This window comes from Aspergillus affinis, assembly GCF_023601865.1.
Source record: "Aspergillus affinis strain CMG 70 chromosome Unknown NODE_94_length_150008_cov_85_032155, whole genome shotgun sequence".
Lineage (NCBI taxonomy): Eukaryota > Fungi > Ascomycota > Eurotiomycetes > Eurotiales > Aspergillaceae > Aspergillus > Aspergillus affinis.
This window is the reverse complement of record NW_026515875.1, coordinates 19,481-33,047: the sequence shown is the minus strand read 5'-3', so window position 1 is coordinate 33,047 and position 13,567 is coordinate 19,481. Positions and strand designations below refer to the sequence as shown.

Sequence of the window (13,567 nt, the reverse complement as noted above, 5' to 3'; positions counted from 1 at the left end):
CATCTTAAATCTCCGCCCATCAATCAACATCTCAAGCCGGTCCATCATTCCTCTCCGCAACTGCAACTCTCGTCTCTCCCTTCCCCGTCCCAACCACAGACCCATAATTCACACCCGGCGATCCCCCCCTCTCTTCATTCAAAATCGGCGTATCAGGTCTCAACTGCCCCTCCTGATGACCATGACCATGGCCCTCTTCATCCTCTACAAACGTCTTCCCATGCCGTCTCGCAATCCATCTTCTCCACGGCTTATACGCAAACACACTTAGGGTGCCGAAAATGAGGAAACACCCACAGATGCCCCCACCGATGGCATCATAATAGTCGCCAGCGGTCTGGACACCGTCCCAGAATCGGCCCGTCGGTTCGGCGACGTTCAAGACGAGGGTGAGTAGCTGGATGATACCGATCACGATGGCCACGATCACGGTCAACGTGGTGAGTACAATCGAGTAGTATAGGAAGGCGATGGGGTCGCGGTGGTTTTGGGATTCGACTTCTTCTGGTTGTTCGGTATCAGAGTGGGCATCGCTTTCCTCTAGCAGTGGCGAGGATACGCTTTCGCGTTTCGGCGGGAGGAAGTTGGCCGCGGGTTGGATGTACAGGGAGAGCATGAGGGCTCCGTCGGTGGTGTCGAGGAGACACATTCCGGCTGATTTGTTAGCGGGTTTTGCGTTCAATCTAGGGAGGGATGGGGGGGGGGGGGGTACATACCGGTGAAAAGAATCGGGAAGATCAAAATAACCCAGAAATCAGTCCCGCGGGCAGCTTCAATCGAGGAGATACCCAACAGCGCAATCTCGGAGGACGTGTCGAATCCAAGACCGAACAAGATTCCAAGCGGATACATTTTCCACGGACTATAGCCATAGTTAACAATCATTAGCTCTGTATGTCTTGTTCTTGGGTAGGCATGCATCTACTCACCGATCAATCAACTTGAACATGCGCTTCAACACCGAAAACAAAACACCTCCGCCTTCGATCTTCCACGCCTCGTCTTCCTGGCCCTCCGGAAGATCCAGCACCTTCTGCATCTGCATATACAGCTTATACAGAATGTACCCGTTCATCAGACCCAGGAGGATCAAGAACGCGGCGCTGACCGACGTGCCGATGATACCGCCGACGGTGCTGAAGCTGTCGAAGCGCGAGGACACGGCCGCTGCGGTGGCCGCGACCACGATGGACGTGATGATGACGATTCTGTTGATGTTAGTGTTCTGTGTTGAAGTCGGTAATGATATGCATATCGAATGGCACTTACGTCGAGTGTCCGAGGGAAAAAAACGTGCCGACAGTGACAGGACGCTGGCCTGTTGCCAGCAGTCTCCGGGTCATCAGATCGATGGCCTACATGCAATCGTTAGCATCACTTCCACTACCTACCAAGTTCATAAAGCAAGAGCAACAAACCGAAATATGATCCGCATCAAACGCATGTCTCAAACCAAGGGTATACGCAAGCACGGCATTCGAAACCAACGACCTAAACACCACCACCATCACAGTCAGCCTGACTCTCCCAACAAAGAGACCTTCCTAGCTAGACATACGGATAATAACGCTACAATTCCATTAGCCAAGTCCAGTCCACCAAGCACTTAAATAGAACATACCAACACGATAGCGGCCGCAATCCAAACCACCACGTTTATCAACGCCACGAACAAGATCACCGCGATCGCGCGCAACGGGATCTTTCGGATCCCGGGCATGCGACTGTGCGAGCGCTCGGCATGTCGGATCAGGGCCTTGGGAGACCAGTTGCTCTCCGTGTTGGCCGGGCGGGATGAATGCGGGGAAGTCGGGACGTCCGGGGAGGACTCGAGGACGGTGGCGGAGTTCCGCATGAGGATTCTATATATTAGATTATAGACGTAGATCAATCAGTGGCAATACGCTATATGAGAGAAAAAAGATATGTCGAGAATCAGAGATGGCGTGATGTGCAGAGAGTCGACTGTCAAAATTGGAGATTGTAGAAACGATGGACTTTTTTTCTTTTTTTCCTGGCGGAGGAGCACCACGATAAGAGATAAGGATGACCAATATCTATCGATTAATGGAGATAAATCTGAATACAAGAAACCCACCAGGTGGTCCGTCAGGTAGGATTTGGATTTTATAAATTAATTCTGTGGTGCTAGAAAAGCTTATGTCTGCTGGGCACTTGTTAGCACCGCCGCGAGAAGGCCGATGTCGCCTTGATGGCCGTCGGCATCCGCGAGGTTTTGAGGGCTTTTCTTGCATTATTCTAAGTACTAATCCGTACGGAGTAGGTAGTATTCTATTAAGGTAAAGAGGGATATATTGTAAGTCATTCATTCATTATCATTATCATCACTCATGTCCCTGTACGAGGGAGGTAAATATATACAGGCAAGATAAGTTTCTTTTCGTCTGTTAGAGACGGCATCTTCGTGCCTCTGGAATCTGGATATTTTTCAATCCTCACCCTCCCTGTCGGGGCAGTTCGCCGACTGGACGGCGCAGCCCCACCGTGTCGGCAACGACAGGTTTTTGTCGATGCGTCGATTCCGAGTGGTCTTTGCTGCAGGACGCTATACTGAGAACGTCTACCCGACGTGAGCGTGGGTCCTGGCGCGGTGGATCGCTCGAGACCCCGTCGGACTGTGGAATAATGCGAATTATAAAGAGAAAATTCCCGCCGTCGGTCTGGCCCTGTCGAGTGCCAATTATCGCATGTGATCTGGCATCGTTCGACAGAATGTACCCACGAGATAGGTTGACCAAGAACCGGCAGTCATGACATCCACATCACGCATTAAGATCAAGCTGCCGCCAGCACGGTCGGCGACGGCGTCCACTTCGTCACGGTCGGCTTGACGTGTTTGAAGTCCGTCCCAACCAGCATGTTCCATTCGTTTCGCGTGATGGGCGTCACATCCGACGCGGACTGCGGCGTCTTGGGGCCTCGTTTGGTCGGCATGCGCGATCGCGGCGGGCCCGCCTCGCGAGGAGAGCGGATGGCGCCGCGCAGAGGGGATTTGCGCACCGATCGCACCGTGGAGGTTGGTTTGGCGGGCAGCGGCTTGCTGGTGGGGGTGGGCTTTGCGGGAAGAATTTTGATGGCAGGCGTGGTGGTGGCGGTAGTTGTAGTTGTCGTGGTCAATGTCGTTGAGACCGGCTTCGTGGTTTCAACCTCAGGAACCGACTGCATCGCCGGCTTCATGGCAGCGCCTTTGCCGCCCATCCTCGATGACGACTTCTTCTTCGACATCACCGGAGCTCTCGTCGCCGTCTGCTCGGCAACGCCACCCCTCTCAGGTAGCACGATGCCTTCGACGCCATAACTCCTTCGATAGACGTCGGCGATGTGCATCAGCAGCTCGTCCCGCACGTCGAGCTGCTCGTACACACGATGGAAAAACGCCTTGCTGAACGGCCGGCCCTGGAAGTCTTGGATGGTGCGATGCAGCAGGCTGACACACGATCCGACGTACTCGTCCTTGGCGTGTGGGCCCCTCGAGGACAGGATACACAGTCGGCGCTTAAACGTGTAGATGCGGTCAACGTTCAGCAAGGTGAGACCCTCGCGACTGAAGACGACCTCGTTCTGCATGATGGATTGCTGGATGAGATATTCGTTGGCGTGGCGCTCGTACTGAGCACGGACTAGCGCATCGGTCCAGCTGGCTCCCAGGGAAAATTTGGCGGCGCCCTTGGCGACGGTGCGGTGCACGATGCGCACGGAGGTTGGGTCCAGTGGGCTGATGGGGATGACCATCAGGTCGGAGGGCGTGCCGGTGGGGTAGGGCTTTCCGCGGCCGACGAGCAGCGTGACGTGCATCATTTTCTGTTGTAGTTTGCGGGAGATGTACTCGAGGGCGGGCAGGCTGGAGGCCGGCAGGGTCTCCGAGTCGAAGGTGAAGTCTGAGGAGAGCGGCGGGGAGATCATGTCGGGGGTGAGAGTGCGAGTGGATGAGGAGGCAGAGGATGAAGGAGATGGGAGAGAGTTGGGGACGTAGAGGGCTGTAGGGCGGGGAAGACGGATGACGCCCATGGTGACGGTGTATAGGAGTGATCAAGATGAAGATAAAGATGAAGGATCGAAAGTGGTATGAGTGTGGTGGTGAACCACAGCAACAACAACCCAGGATACACTGGTCGTTGAAGAAAAAGAAAGATCAGATTGCAGAGGAATGAGTCGAGATAAATAGATCCCGTTCATCACACCATCCCAAATGCAGCTGGAAGGGAAGGACAGGACAAGAAGAGAAAAGAGGGGAACCCGGCCAACTAAGCAGCTGCAGGACGTTCTAATCATAGCAAAATAGGGCCCTCCACCCCCAGTCACCACCAATAATCAGAGTCCCGACGGAGTGGAAGCCAATGTGTCCCCGGACTATAAATACCTTTAAGCGCCGACTGTTGCCATCTCCTGCATATCACACCCCGTCATTGGCCAATGCGACCACCAAAATAGCAACAATTAAGAACCAAGTCGATCCCTAATTTCCCCCCACTCCCCTCCACCCAGCACACGGAGTCACTGAATTTGCCCTCTTTTCCATCCATACAAGACCCCCTGTTTATCGCCCACCCCCGCTTCTTGCAGCCTGCGTCCCGTCATCAGGCATGATCCGGCGTTGCGTGCCATGTCTTGTTCAGCCTTGCATCGCAAGGTAGGAGGGGAGGGATTGGTCCCCGGACGCCCACCATAAGCACTTATTCCGGACTATTGAATCTCTGCATAGATTGCGCGCTTGATCGGGGATTTTGACAGGCGGCTTTCGTCACTTCCGTTCGGGCCGGCGGTCGTCGATGGCTCGATTGGGCGTCTGGGGTCCTTTGTGTCCTTCTGGATTCTGACAGGTGTCGGTCCAGACTTTGGCCGTTGGACTCTCGTGGGTGATGGAGCTGAACGTTGAGCGGGGGAGGGATTTGTTTATCTGCACTTGCAGACCCGACTATTGGATTTCGGCGGTAGATTTATGCGGTCTGATTCGTTTGGCTATGGGGATGTCTTGATTTCTGGGATTGGAGTGGTGACCCATTGGTTTGGTACGTAGACGTGTCCATTTTGGATGGATATCCATGATTCATGACAATGACAACATATGAGGGGTTTTGATCCATCGGATGATCACCTACAGTAGAGAACAGAAGATACTATCGTGTGATTGGTTTACATAGAAGCATCTATTAACTGTCCAGGTCAGCCTCACAACCCAACAAGCTCACCATCCTTATGACATGGAGACATCCATCGAATAAACGAGACCAGAATGTCGGGTAATCAGGTCCAAGGTCAACACTTCCACAGAGAACATAGCCCACAGTGTCCAAATGTGGGGGCCAAATGACCCTAGGCCAGACCATCCACTAGACAGAGTACACAGGGCAACAGTTAGACCAAGATAACCTAGCCCATTAGGCATAGGAACTAGGAGTGTCACTTGGATGGATCAAGAATATGGGTACCCCTCTCCTCTCGCTCGGCTATTAACCCGTTTTGTTTTTCAATCGTTTCCTCCCTGGTTCTGTCCTACACCCTTATGCGCCGCACATTTGAGGGTGGGACTGACACGTGGAGTCTCCATGGATGTTGCATACAGCCGTACACAGTATAGAGAGAACGTGTTGAGCAAACGCGCCTGTTTCCTAAAACATCTCAGGAATTCAAACAGATTATAGCGAGTTGTAGATAAGGATATGAGTGACTGATTGATTTAACAAAGTAGCCATTCAACCTACTCAGTGGATAGACCCAAACCGACTGCAGGTTACCAGCTTAGCTCACTTTAAGCTCACGTACCAGTGTAATAGTGTTCACCTCAGGCACGGAATCTGGTTGATATGGCCGACAGAGCCCACTTGGTAGCTACGTGTAGTACGGAATAGTCACTTAACCGGTGAGCCTATCCAACGCAACCAATCGGTTCGGTGACACCAAAGACACCCCGCACTCCGTTCTAGCTTGCTTCTAAGTACCTAAACCAGGTTCCAGACTAGCCTAGCACCCGTGCCGGCAGTGGTGCATGGTGGGGTGTCTAGAAGGAAAGAAGAGGAAGATGATGGCGGCGAGGGAAGGGGAAAGGGAAAGTGAGAAGTTATATACGGCTTGTCCTATCCCACCAATGGAGACTAGTGTGAGAGTATGGCAAGGGGAAACGGTTCCTGTGGGATTCGTGGAGTTTGGGATTTCGGGCAATTAAGACCGGTCTTACCAAGGTGCAGGGGGGATTTAGCATTTACCATCCATGTCTCCGGATAGGATGCTCATCCCACCGTTGTCACGCGCGAACGTCCGCCCCAAGACGCAAGGATGCAGAGTACATCTGACCTAACCGTATCCAGCACCGGAGCGTTGAATAGCCCCGGTGAATCTGGCCCGATATCTCCCTCCACGGCATCTCGGAGATAAAGGGCCCAATCATCGGTCAATCCATTTGACCACGGACCGTATCTTCCGGGAAAACAAAACTTGGCAATCTCCTAACACGCGCGAATCCCGCTCCTGCTGGAATCCCGCCTGCTCCCCCATTGGGCGGAGTCTCATCAGGGCATTTGCTCGACTGGGTTGTCCGATTCACGGCCTTGGAAATAGTGACCAGATATCAGGATAACAAGTAGTGGGAAAATCCCTTGGACTGGGTAGCTGCCGAGAAACCGACGATATCAGGATATCACATTTCTCCTCGTCAGGCGGCCTTGACCCGATAAGAATCCGGGGGAAAGCGGATTCCATTACCTAACGAAGTTCGCGGGTGCCACAGTCCAAGTAATATAGTTCGACTCCCCACTTATGTCGTGCGAATCCTTTGGGAGACCGGGCAGGAAAAAGGGGGAGGTCTTGGAGTTTATAGTCACGGCGTCGGAAGGAGATTCACGAAGTCAAATTCCTGGTTCCCCCCGAATCGATCGGAGAATTCTCACGGGTTGTCACGCCGGGAAACACTGGGTAAAAATGCAGCATCTTCCGGCAGCACTTCCACATGGCCGAAGGGTTCTAGAAACCCTCCCTGGACAGCCGAGGAGATAAGCGGTGCATGCTGATTGGCAGGTTGGGGGAGACGAGATAAACCCGGTGATAGCGGTCTTGGCACCTCTGGGGGTCTTCCAGGTTGCATTGGCCGGTGACAGCCAAGCCGCGCCAAGACCACCAGGACCCCGTCCCCATTGGCTTTGCTTCTGCGGGGTGAGAGCGAAGGTTTTTGGGCTTTCGCTTTGCGTCGGCTTCGTCGTGCTTATTTCGAGAAGGCTTGCGGAAGAGGGTGTGCAGCAGAGTGAGAACCAGAGTTGGAAATAATGGCCAGAAGAAAAGGATTCCGTTTCTGTCAGAATCCTGCCCCTAGTCCGGTAGGAACCTTGGGGCGGTTCTTACCCCGGATAACAGCCAGTTTCCGTGACTAACAGCAAAGGCTAATCTCGACCCAAGCCTTTCGCTTTCCCCGGATGGGTCTGTACTGAACAGGCCTCCCCGTCCATGAATGTCGGGCACCCGGGCCAAGCCTCTCCGCCTCTTTCCTCGCATGGCAATTATTCTTTTCTGGCCCCTGTACACCTATTCCCACTCCGGCCACGCTACCTATTCTATCGCGTCTGCCATCGGCTCTGCCGTCCCTATACGGGAGGGGCAAATCATGCCGACCCTGTCAAGCTAGCTGTTAGTCTGCGGTGGCTAATCATCAATTCGGAATTCTAATGGTGTAATACTGGGATTTCACACGTTGTCGTGATAGCTTCCCCGCTTATCTCACCGTAGACATTATTATGCTGATTATTGGATCTTTATTTGCCATCTGCATGCTGCCTCCCGACGCCTAAATACTCCTCCCCTCCCCGTTACCTGCCACCCCAGCATTTTCTCTTCTGTCCTCTTTCCTCTTCCTCCCTCTTCCTCCTCTTCCTCCTCCTTCCCCTCCTCCTCTTCATCTCTTCGGTCTCTCCTGTCTCTACGCCCCATTTTTACTGCTCCGACCAGTTCGAAGGAAGTACCTCCATCCCGTCGCCAACCGACGGTAGAGCGTGCCTGCCTGTTTGCGCACGCAATCCGCTTCTTTCTTCTCTCCCCGCAGTTGGCTGTAAAATTGCTCTCTGCGCGCCATGGGTGTGATGGATTACAAGAACGAAGGGCTCTCTACGGAGATGCCCATCAAAAATGAACTATCCGCGACGGAGGAGGGCACGATGACCAATGGTCACCATACCAATCTGCATCGCGACCTCAAAGCCCGTCACATTACTATGATCGGTACGCCTCCCGCTTGGGTCTCCGCGTCGACGAGCGATTCAGCTAACCTTCCGCAGCCATTGGTGGCGCTATCGGTACGGGTCTGATTATTGGAACGGGTTCGGCTCTGGCAAAGGCTGGCGTATGTGCAACAGTCCCGAGAAAAGACAATCGCATGAGCTAATTCCGGATCTCTAGCCCGCCTCTATCCTCATCTCTTACTCCATCGTCGGTTTCGTCGTTTATCTCGTCATGTGCGGTCTCGGTGAGATGGCCTCTTGGCTACCTCTTCCGTCAGGTTTCACCGGTTATGCCACGCGATTCGTCGACCCTGCCATGGGTTTTGCTATCGGTTACACGTATGTTCCCTTGTCTATGAGTTTCCTACTCATGCGGCTGCGAGAATGTTTTTACTAACGAGTCACCTCGGTAGATATTGGTTTAAATATATCATTGTCACACCAAACCAGTTAACAGCCGGCGCGTTGGTCATACAGTATTGGATAGACACAGAACGGGTCAATGCAGGTGTATGGATCACGGTGTTCCTTGTGTGCATCGTCGGCATCAATTACTTCGGAGTCAAATTCTTCGGAGAATTTGAATTCTGGTTGTCCTCCTTCAAGGTCATTGTCATTCTCGGCCTGATTCTGCTGTCCTTCATCCTGATGCTCGGAGGAGGCCCCGACCATGACCGCAAAGGTTTCCGCTACTGGAAGGAGCCCGGCGCGTTCAACACTTACATCGACGACGGCGCAGCCGGGCGATTCTACGCCTTCTGGGCCACCATGGTCTCCGCCACCTTCGCCTACCTGGGTACCGAGTTGGTCGGTGTGACCGTCGGCGAGGCGCAGAACCCTCGCAAGACCATCCCCCGCGCCATCAAGTTGACCTTCTACCGAATCGTCGTTTTCTACGTGGTCAGCGTCCTGCTTGTGGGCACGCTCGTCCCGTACGACTCCGATGAACTCATCTTCGCCGCCAAGCAGAGCAACTCGGCGGCCGCCTCCCCCTTTGTCGTGGCCATCCAGCTGGCCAAGATCCCGGCCCTCCCTCACATTCTCAACGCCTGCATTCTGCTCTTTGTCTTCTCCGCCGCTAACTCCGACCTCTACATCGCCACCCGTACTATCTACGGTCTGGCCAAGGAGGGCAAGGCGCCCGCCATCCTCGCCCGCACCGACAAGCGCGGTGTGCCCGTCATCGCGCTCGGTCTGTGCTCTCTCATCGCCTGTCTCGCCTACATGAACGTCTCGAGCGACTCCAAGACCGTGTTCGGCTACTTCGTCGACCTGGTCACCATCTTCGGTCTCCTGACCTGGGTCTCGCTGCTCGTCACGCACATCTACTTCGTACGGGCGCGCAAGGCCCAGCGCGTCCCGGAATCCGACCTCGCATACAAGGCTCCCTTCGGCGTCATCGGCTCCTACGGCGCCCTCGCCTTCTGCATCCTCATCTGCTTCACCAAGAGCTACGACGTGTTCACCTACAACGAGGAATGGGGCAACTTCAACTACAAGAAGTTCATCACCGCCTACCTTGGGATCCCACTCTACCTGATCCTCATCTTCGGCTACAAGTTCGCCACCGGCTCCAAGGGCGTCAACCCGCACGAGGCCGACCTCTGGACCGGCAAGGAGGAGATCGACCGCGAAGAACAGGAGTATCTGGCCTGGAAGGCGGCCCATGATGAGCAGCATGCCGGCGCCAACTGGTTCTATCGGAAATTCGTGTCGTGGCTGTTCTAGGGACTCGAGCCTGGATAGTGCTTCTTTTTTGGATGACAGTGATGATATATGTATCTTATTGGTTATGCTTGATAATGTGATGTCTCACGAACTGTGATTCTTACCTTCAATTCCCTTCTTGGAATCTGTATAGATAATGCGTAGTTGGTCTTGAATATAGATTTATTTTGTGATGTGTAGTTCCGCGAACACCATGACGTTGGTTGGCCTGTTGAACTAGCCATACATCATACATCACCCCAGTGATCCGAAGATATTATTACCTAGTTCCACACTTCCCCTGAACTGTCCACCGTAGGGTACAGTAGTCATCCACCTTAACTACCTTAGGTCTAGGTAGGTAGATAGGTTAGGTCATGGCAGGGCAAGTAACTTATGGTTTGATCTATCGAACTTATGATGGGAACTAGAAGTAGTGCATGCATGAGAACCCGTGAGCTCGTAAAGAAGGTCCCTAAGTTAGGGAAATATATACCTAGAGAGATATGGAAGCTTTATCGTGTCGTATCAAGTCATATCGTTCGTCCAGTCTAGCCTATCCTAACGTAACTAACGTAACTACCTAAATCGATGCATAGAAACATGTGCGTGTAATATCCAGAAACATGAAACATGACAGGTCAAAATCATAGCTGAACATCTGCAAATAAATGAACATGAAATAGAGGAAGCGAATGAGAGACAAAAGTTACAAGTTCAGACAATTAGATGAGTTGAAGGTCAGCGGCGCAGGTCCCAAGAGTGAAGTTCCTCGGTCCAGTCAATAAGTTCCCAATCTTCGTCTTGCTCCTCGAAGACCGGGACGGACGAGATGGTCTCCGCAGTTGAACTGTCCGTCGGGGCAGGATTCTTGTCCTCTGGTTCCTCCGGATTCTCAAGGTCAATATCTTGAAAGAATTCCTCCGTTGCGACTTTCTCGCCCGCGAGGAATTCGCCGAGCTTGAGAACGACATTATAGGTCTCCTTGCCCGTGGGGATAATGTACGTGGACGGAAGGAGGAAGCCGTAGCTGCCTCGGTCGCGCAGTTTGATCTGATAGGCGTACGTGGCGTGGAGTTGGTGGTAGAACCAGTCGAGGGCGCTGCCGCCGGAACTGCCTCCGACGGGAAAGAAGCTTTTCGTCGCGCCACGGTCCATGGGCGTAACGGTCCCTTCGCAGGCCGAGGTGACGTCGTAAACCTCGTGGGTGGTCTGTCGGATGATCTTGGCGAGCCCCAAGCCGAGTTCCTCGAGACTTTCCAGCGTGGGCGGAACGGAAGAGCAGGAGAAGGAGAAAGGGTAGAGGATCTGCTGCGAGTAGGAATGGAGGTCCAGAAAACCGACGATTTTGACATTGTTGGTCTCGGTTTCGTTGAGAGCCCACTGGGCTAGTTGCTGCGCCTCCGTCGCCTCGAAGGGCTGGTCGCCCGCGTATGTCTCCGAGCAGGGGTTGGAGCGCGTGGGCTCGCCGTCCCATTCGAAGTTCCATGCCCGGTCCAGGTCAATGCCCGGACAGAATCGCAGGCTTGTCGGCTGTCGATTCTTCCGCCAGAGACGGTCCGACTCCCACGAGTAGACGTATCCGTCCGGGTTGATGGTGGGTACGAGAACCCAATCATACTCCTCCAGCAGGCTAGTGACCGCCGGCGACTTGCCGAACCGGGTGATCAGGTTGTATGCGACGTAGGTCACTGTGGACGTGCTGATCCACTCGCGCGCGTGGCTTCCGCCCGTGATGATCACAGTCTTCCGAGGCTTGGAGGAGCCATCGCCGCGGCCAGACCCGAGCCGGAAAGCGGGGATATCGCGGCCTTCGTGAGACACTCCAACGCTGATCAGCTGGGCGTGCGACGAGAACATGGATGCCATCAACCGCATCCAGGGAGCAATCACCGACATCGGCTGGTAGTCCTGGAAGAAGAGATCCCCCACCTGCGACGAGTGCCGAGGTGATCCCAACCCGGCCGGATGCTCGAGTCCGATCGGCTGCCGACTGGGGTATGAGGTGTAAATCATTTCGGCCAGGTTATCAATGAGAGGTGTATAAGCAGTTCGAAGGGAGTCCGGTAATAAGCCCAGCAAAGACGGGATCTATCGAGAGAATCATAACATGTTAGGGACGAATTAGGAAACGCATGTGATCAGATACCGAATCCTAAACTCACCACTTCTTCTGCCAGACGAATGTCGACAAATTCCGATGTCGATGCCCACACATCTAGAAAGAGGATTTCAGTAGCCTGGGCCAAGGCCTCGGCTTCCTGTGTATCGCGCAAGTAGAATCGAAGGACGACGTCGCTGCCGTAGCGGGCCAGCACTCGGGACGGGGGCGTGCGGTCGCGAGAGGCATCCTTAAAGGCGGATCGAGGAGAACTGGGCTTCGGAAGCCCCCAGATAGATTCAATGACCCGGTCTCGAAGCCAGATCCATGGCCGACGAGGGCTGGATGGCTGCGACAACAGTCGGACGGGTTCGATGGGTGGCGGTGGAGTGATGCTGGAGCCGGCGGGGACGGCGGAGACGATGGAGACGAGGGTGGTCGATGCGACCAGAACAAGGAGGAGGGAATGAAGTTGACGCATTGTCCAATTGGGGTTGCCGAGATACTAAGTTAGCATTATTCTGAGATTGAGGGAAACAAGTTTCCTTGGAAAGGAAAGGGACGAGGAGTGTATCAAAGGAGAGAGATTAAGTGAGTGAGAGAGAGAAAGAAGAGAAGAGAAGCTGCGGCCGTTGGGGATGCTGATGACCCGCTGATGCCTCAGGCAGCAGTCCACGCAGGACGCCGGAATTGGCAGCCTCAGTCAACCACAATCTGCAACATTCGCGTTATTCGGTCGGAATATAACTGCCGTTGCTAATACGAGAATATTGTGCATATTCATGAGATGGTCACTTTTTCCCTAGCCAGGGCTCACCTGCATGACCAGTATGTTTGTTCTACAGATATACCTTTACTCTGGACTCACCTACATTTCACATCGACCAGTCTCATCCACTCCCAGCAATCCACCGAGGCACCAAGCCAGTATCAACCCCGAGGATCAACGTGAACGCTTCATAAATCATAACTGCTCATATTAATAAGACCGATCGATCCATCGCTGTCAACGAGCCTCTCATCCCCCACCGGCTCCACTTTCGATTAAGTTTCCGGCCCTTCTGGAACGTCGTCGCCGACTTGCCTTCGCTCCCTGCCATCTTCGTCTTCTGGCTCGGCTGACGACGCAGGCAAGGAGCCCTTGCAACCATTTAACCAATGTCCCAGGTACCCTGAAGCCGGACAGGTTCTGGCCAAGTGTCCGTATTTCCAACCTGTCGCTCTTACGCGTCGGATATCTCCGCCGTACAGGTTAAGCGCGGTTGTCTTCTCTTTTCTTTTTTTAATCGGGAAGCGAACATCAAGTCGGACAGACCGGAGAGGGGGGTACACCGGACAAAATACACCATACATACGGCGTAGTAGACGAAAAAAGTTCAAGGATTGACTTTGACTGGATTATCGACACGGTTCGTGGCAAGTCGCAGACCCCTGCTGTTATATGTAAGGATTATATATTAGGCTTCCACGCTTGCAGGCGGGCATTCCAGGGTAAAGAACCGACGGGCAACCAGTGCTCACTAACGCGGTCGATCTC

General features: G+C 53.7%; 4 protein-coding genes across 4 annotated transcripts; 1 reads left to right on the top strand and 3 right to left on the bottom strand.

Moving 5' to 3' along the window:
• Positions 1-31: 31 nt before the first annotated feature.
• On the bottom strand, positions 32-1,855 carry KD926_011353 (HoxN/HupN/NixA family nickel/cobalt transporter; the record flags this gene model as incomplete). Its single annotated transcript, XM_053103626.1, has 7 exons — positions 32-654; positions 717-862; positions 930-1,208; positions 1,270-1,355; positions 1,419-1,491; positions 1,559-1,569; positions 1,622-1,855. The coding sequence occupies 7 exons, from the start codon at positions 1,853-1,855 to the stop codon at positions 32-34; spliced, it is 1,452 nt and encodes a 483-aa protein (XP_052952996.1).
• A 941-nt stretch (positions 1,856-2,796) lies between these two features.
• On the bottom strand, positions 2,797-4,029 carry KD926_011352 (uncharacterized protein; the record flags this gene model as incomplete). Its single annotated transcript, XM_053103625.1, has 1 exon — positions 2,797-4,029. One exon carries the CDS (start codon positions 4,027-4,029, stop codon positions 2,797-2,799), a length of 1,233 nt encoding a protein of 410 aa, XP_052952995.1.
• A 4,046-nt stretch (positions 4,030-8,075) lies between these two features.
• Positions 8,076-9,950, top strand: KD926_011351 (dicarboxylic amino acid permease agtA; the record flags this gene model as incomplete). Its single annotated transcript, XM_053103624.1, has 4 exons — positions 8,076-8,223; positions 8,280-8,344; positions 8,401-8,561; positions 8,636-9,950. The coding sequence occupies 4 exons, from the start codon at positions 8,076-8,078 to the stop codon at positions 9,948-9,950; spliced, it is 1,689 nt and encodes a 562-aa protein (XP_052952994.1).
• A 720-nt stretch (positions 9,951-10,670) lies between these two features.
• On the bottom strand, positions 10,671-12,511 carry KD926_011350 (M14 family metallopeptidase; the record flags this gene model as incomplete). The annotated part of the gene is made up of 2 exons (XM_053103623.1): positions 10,671-12,020; positions 12,095-12,511. The coding sequence occupies 2 exons, from the start codon at positions 12,509-12,511 to the stop codon at positions 10,671-10,673; spliced, it is 1,767 nt and encodes a 588-aa protein (XP_052952993.1).
• Between the last annotated feature and the right edge of the window lie 1,056 nt (positions 12,512-13,567).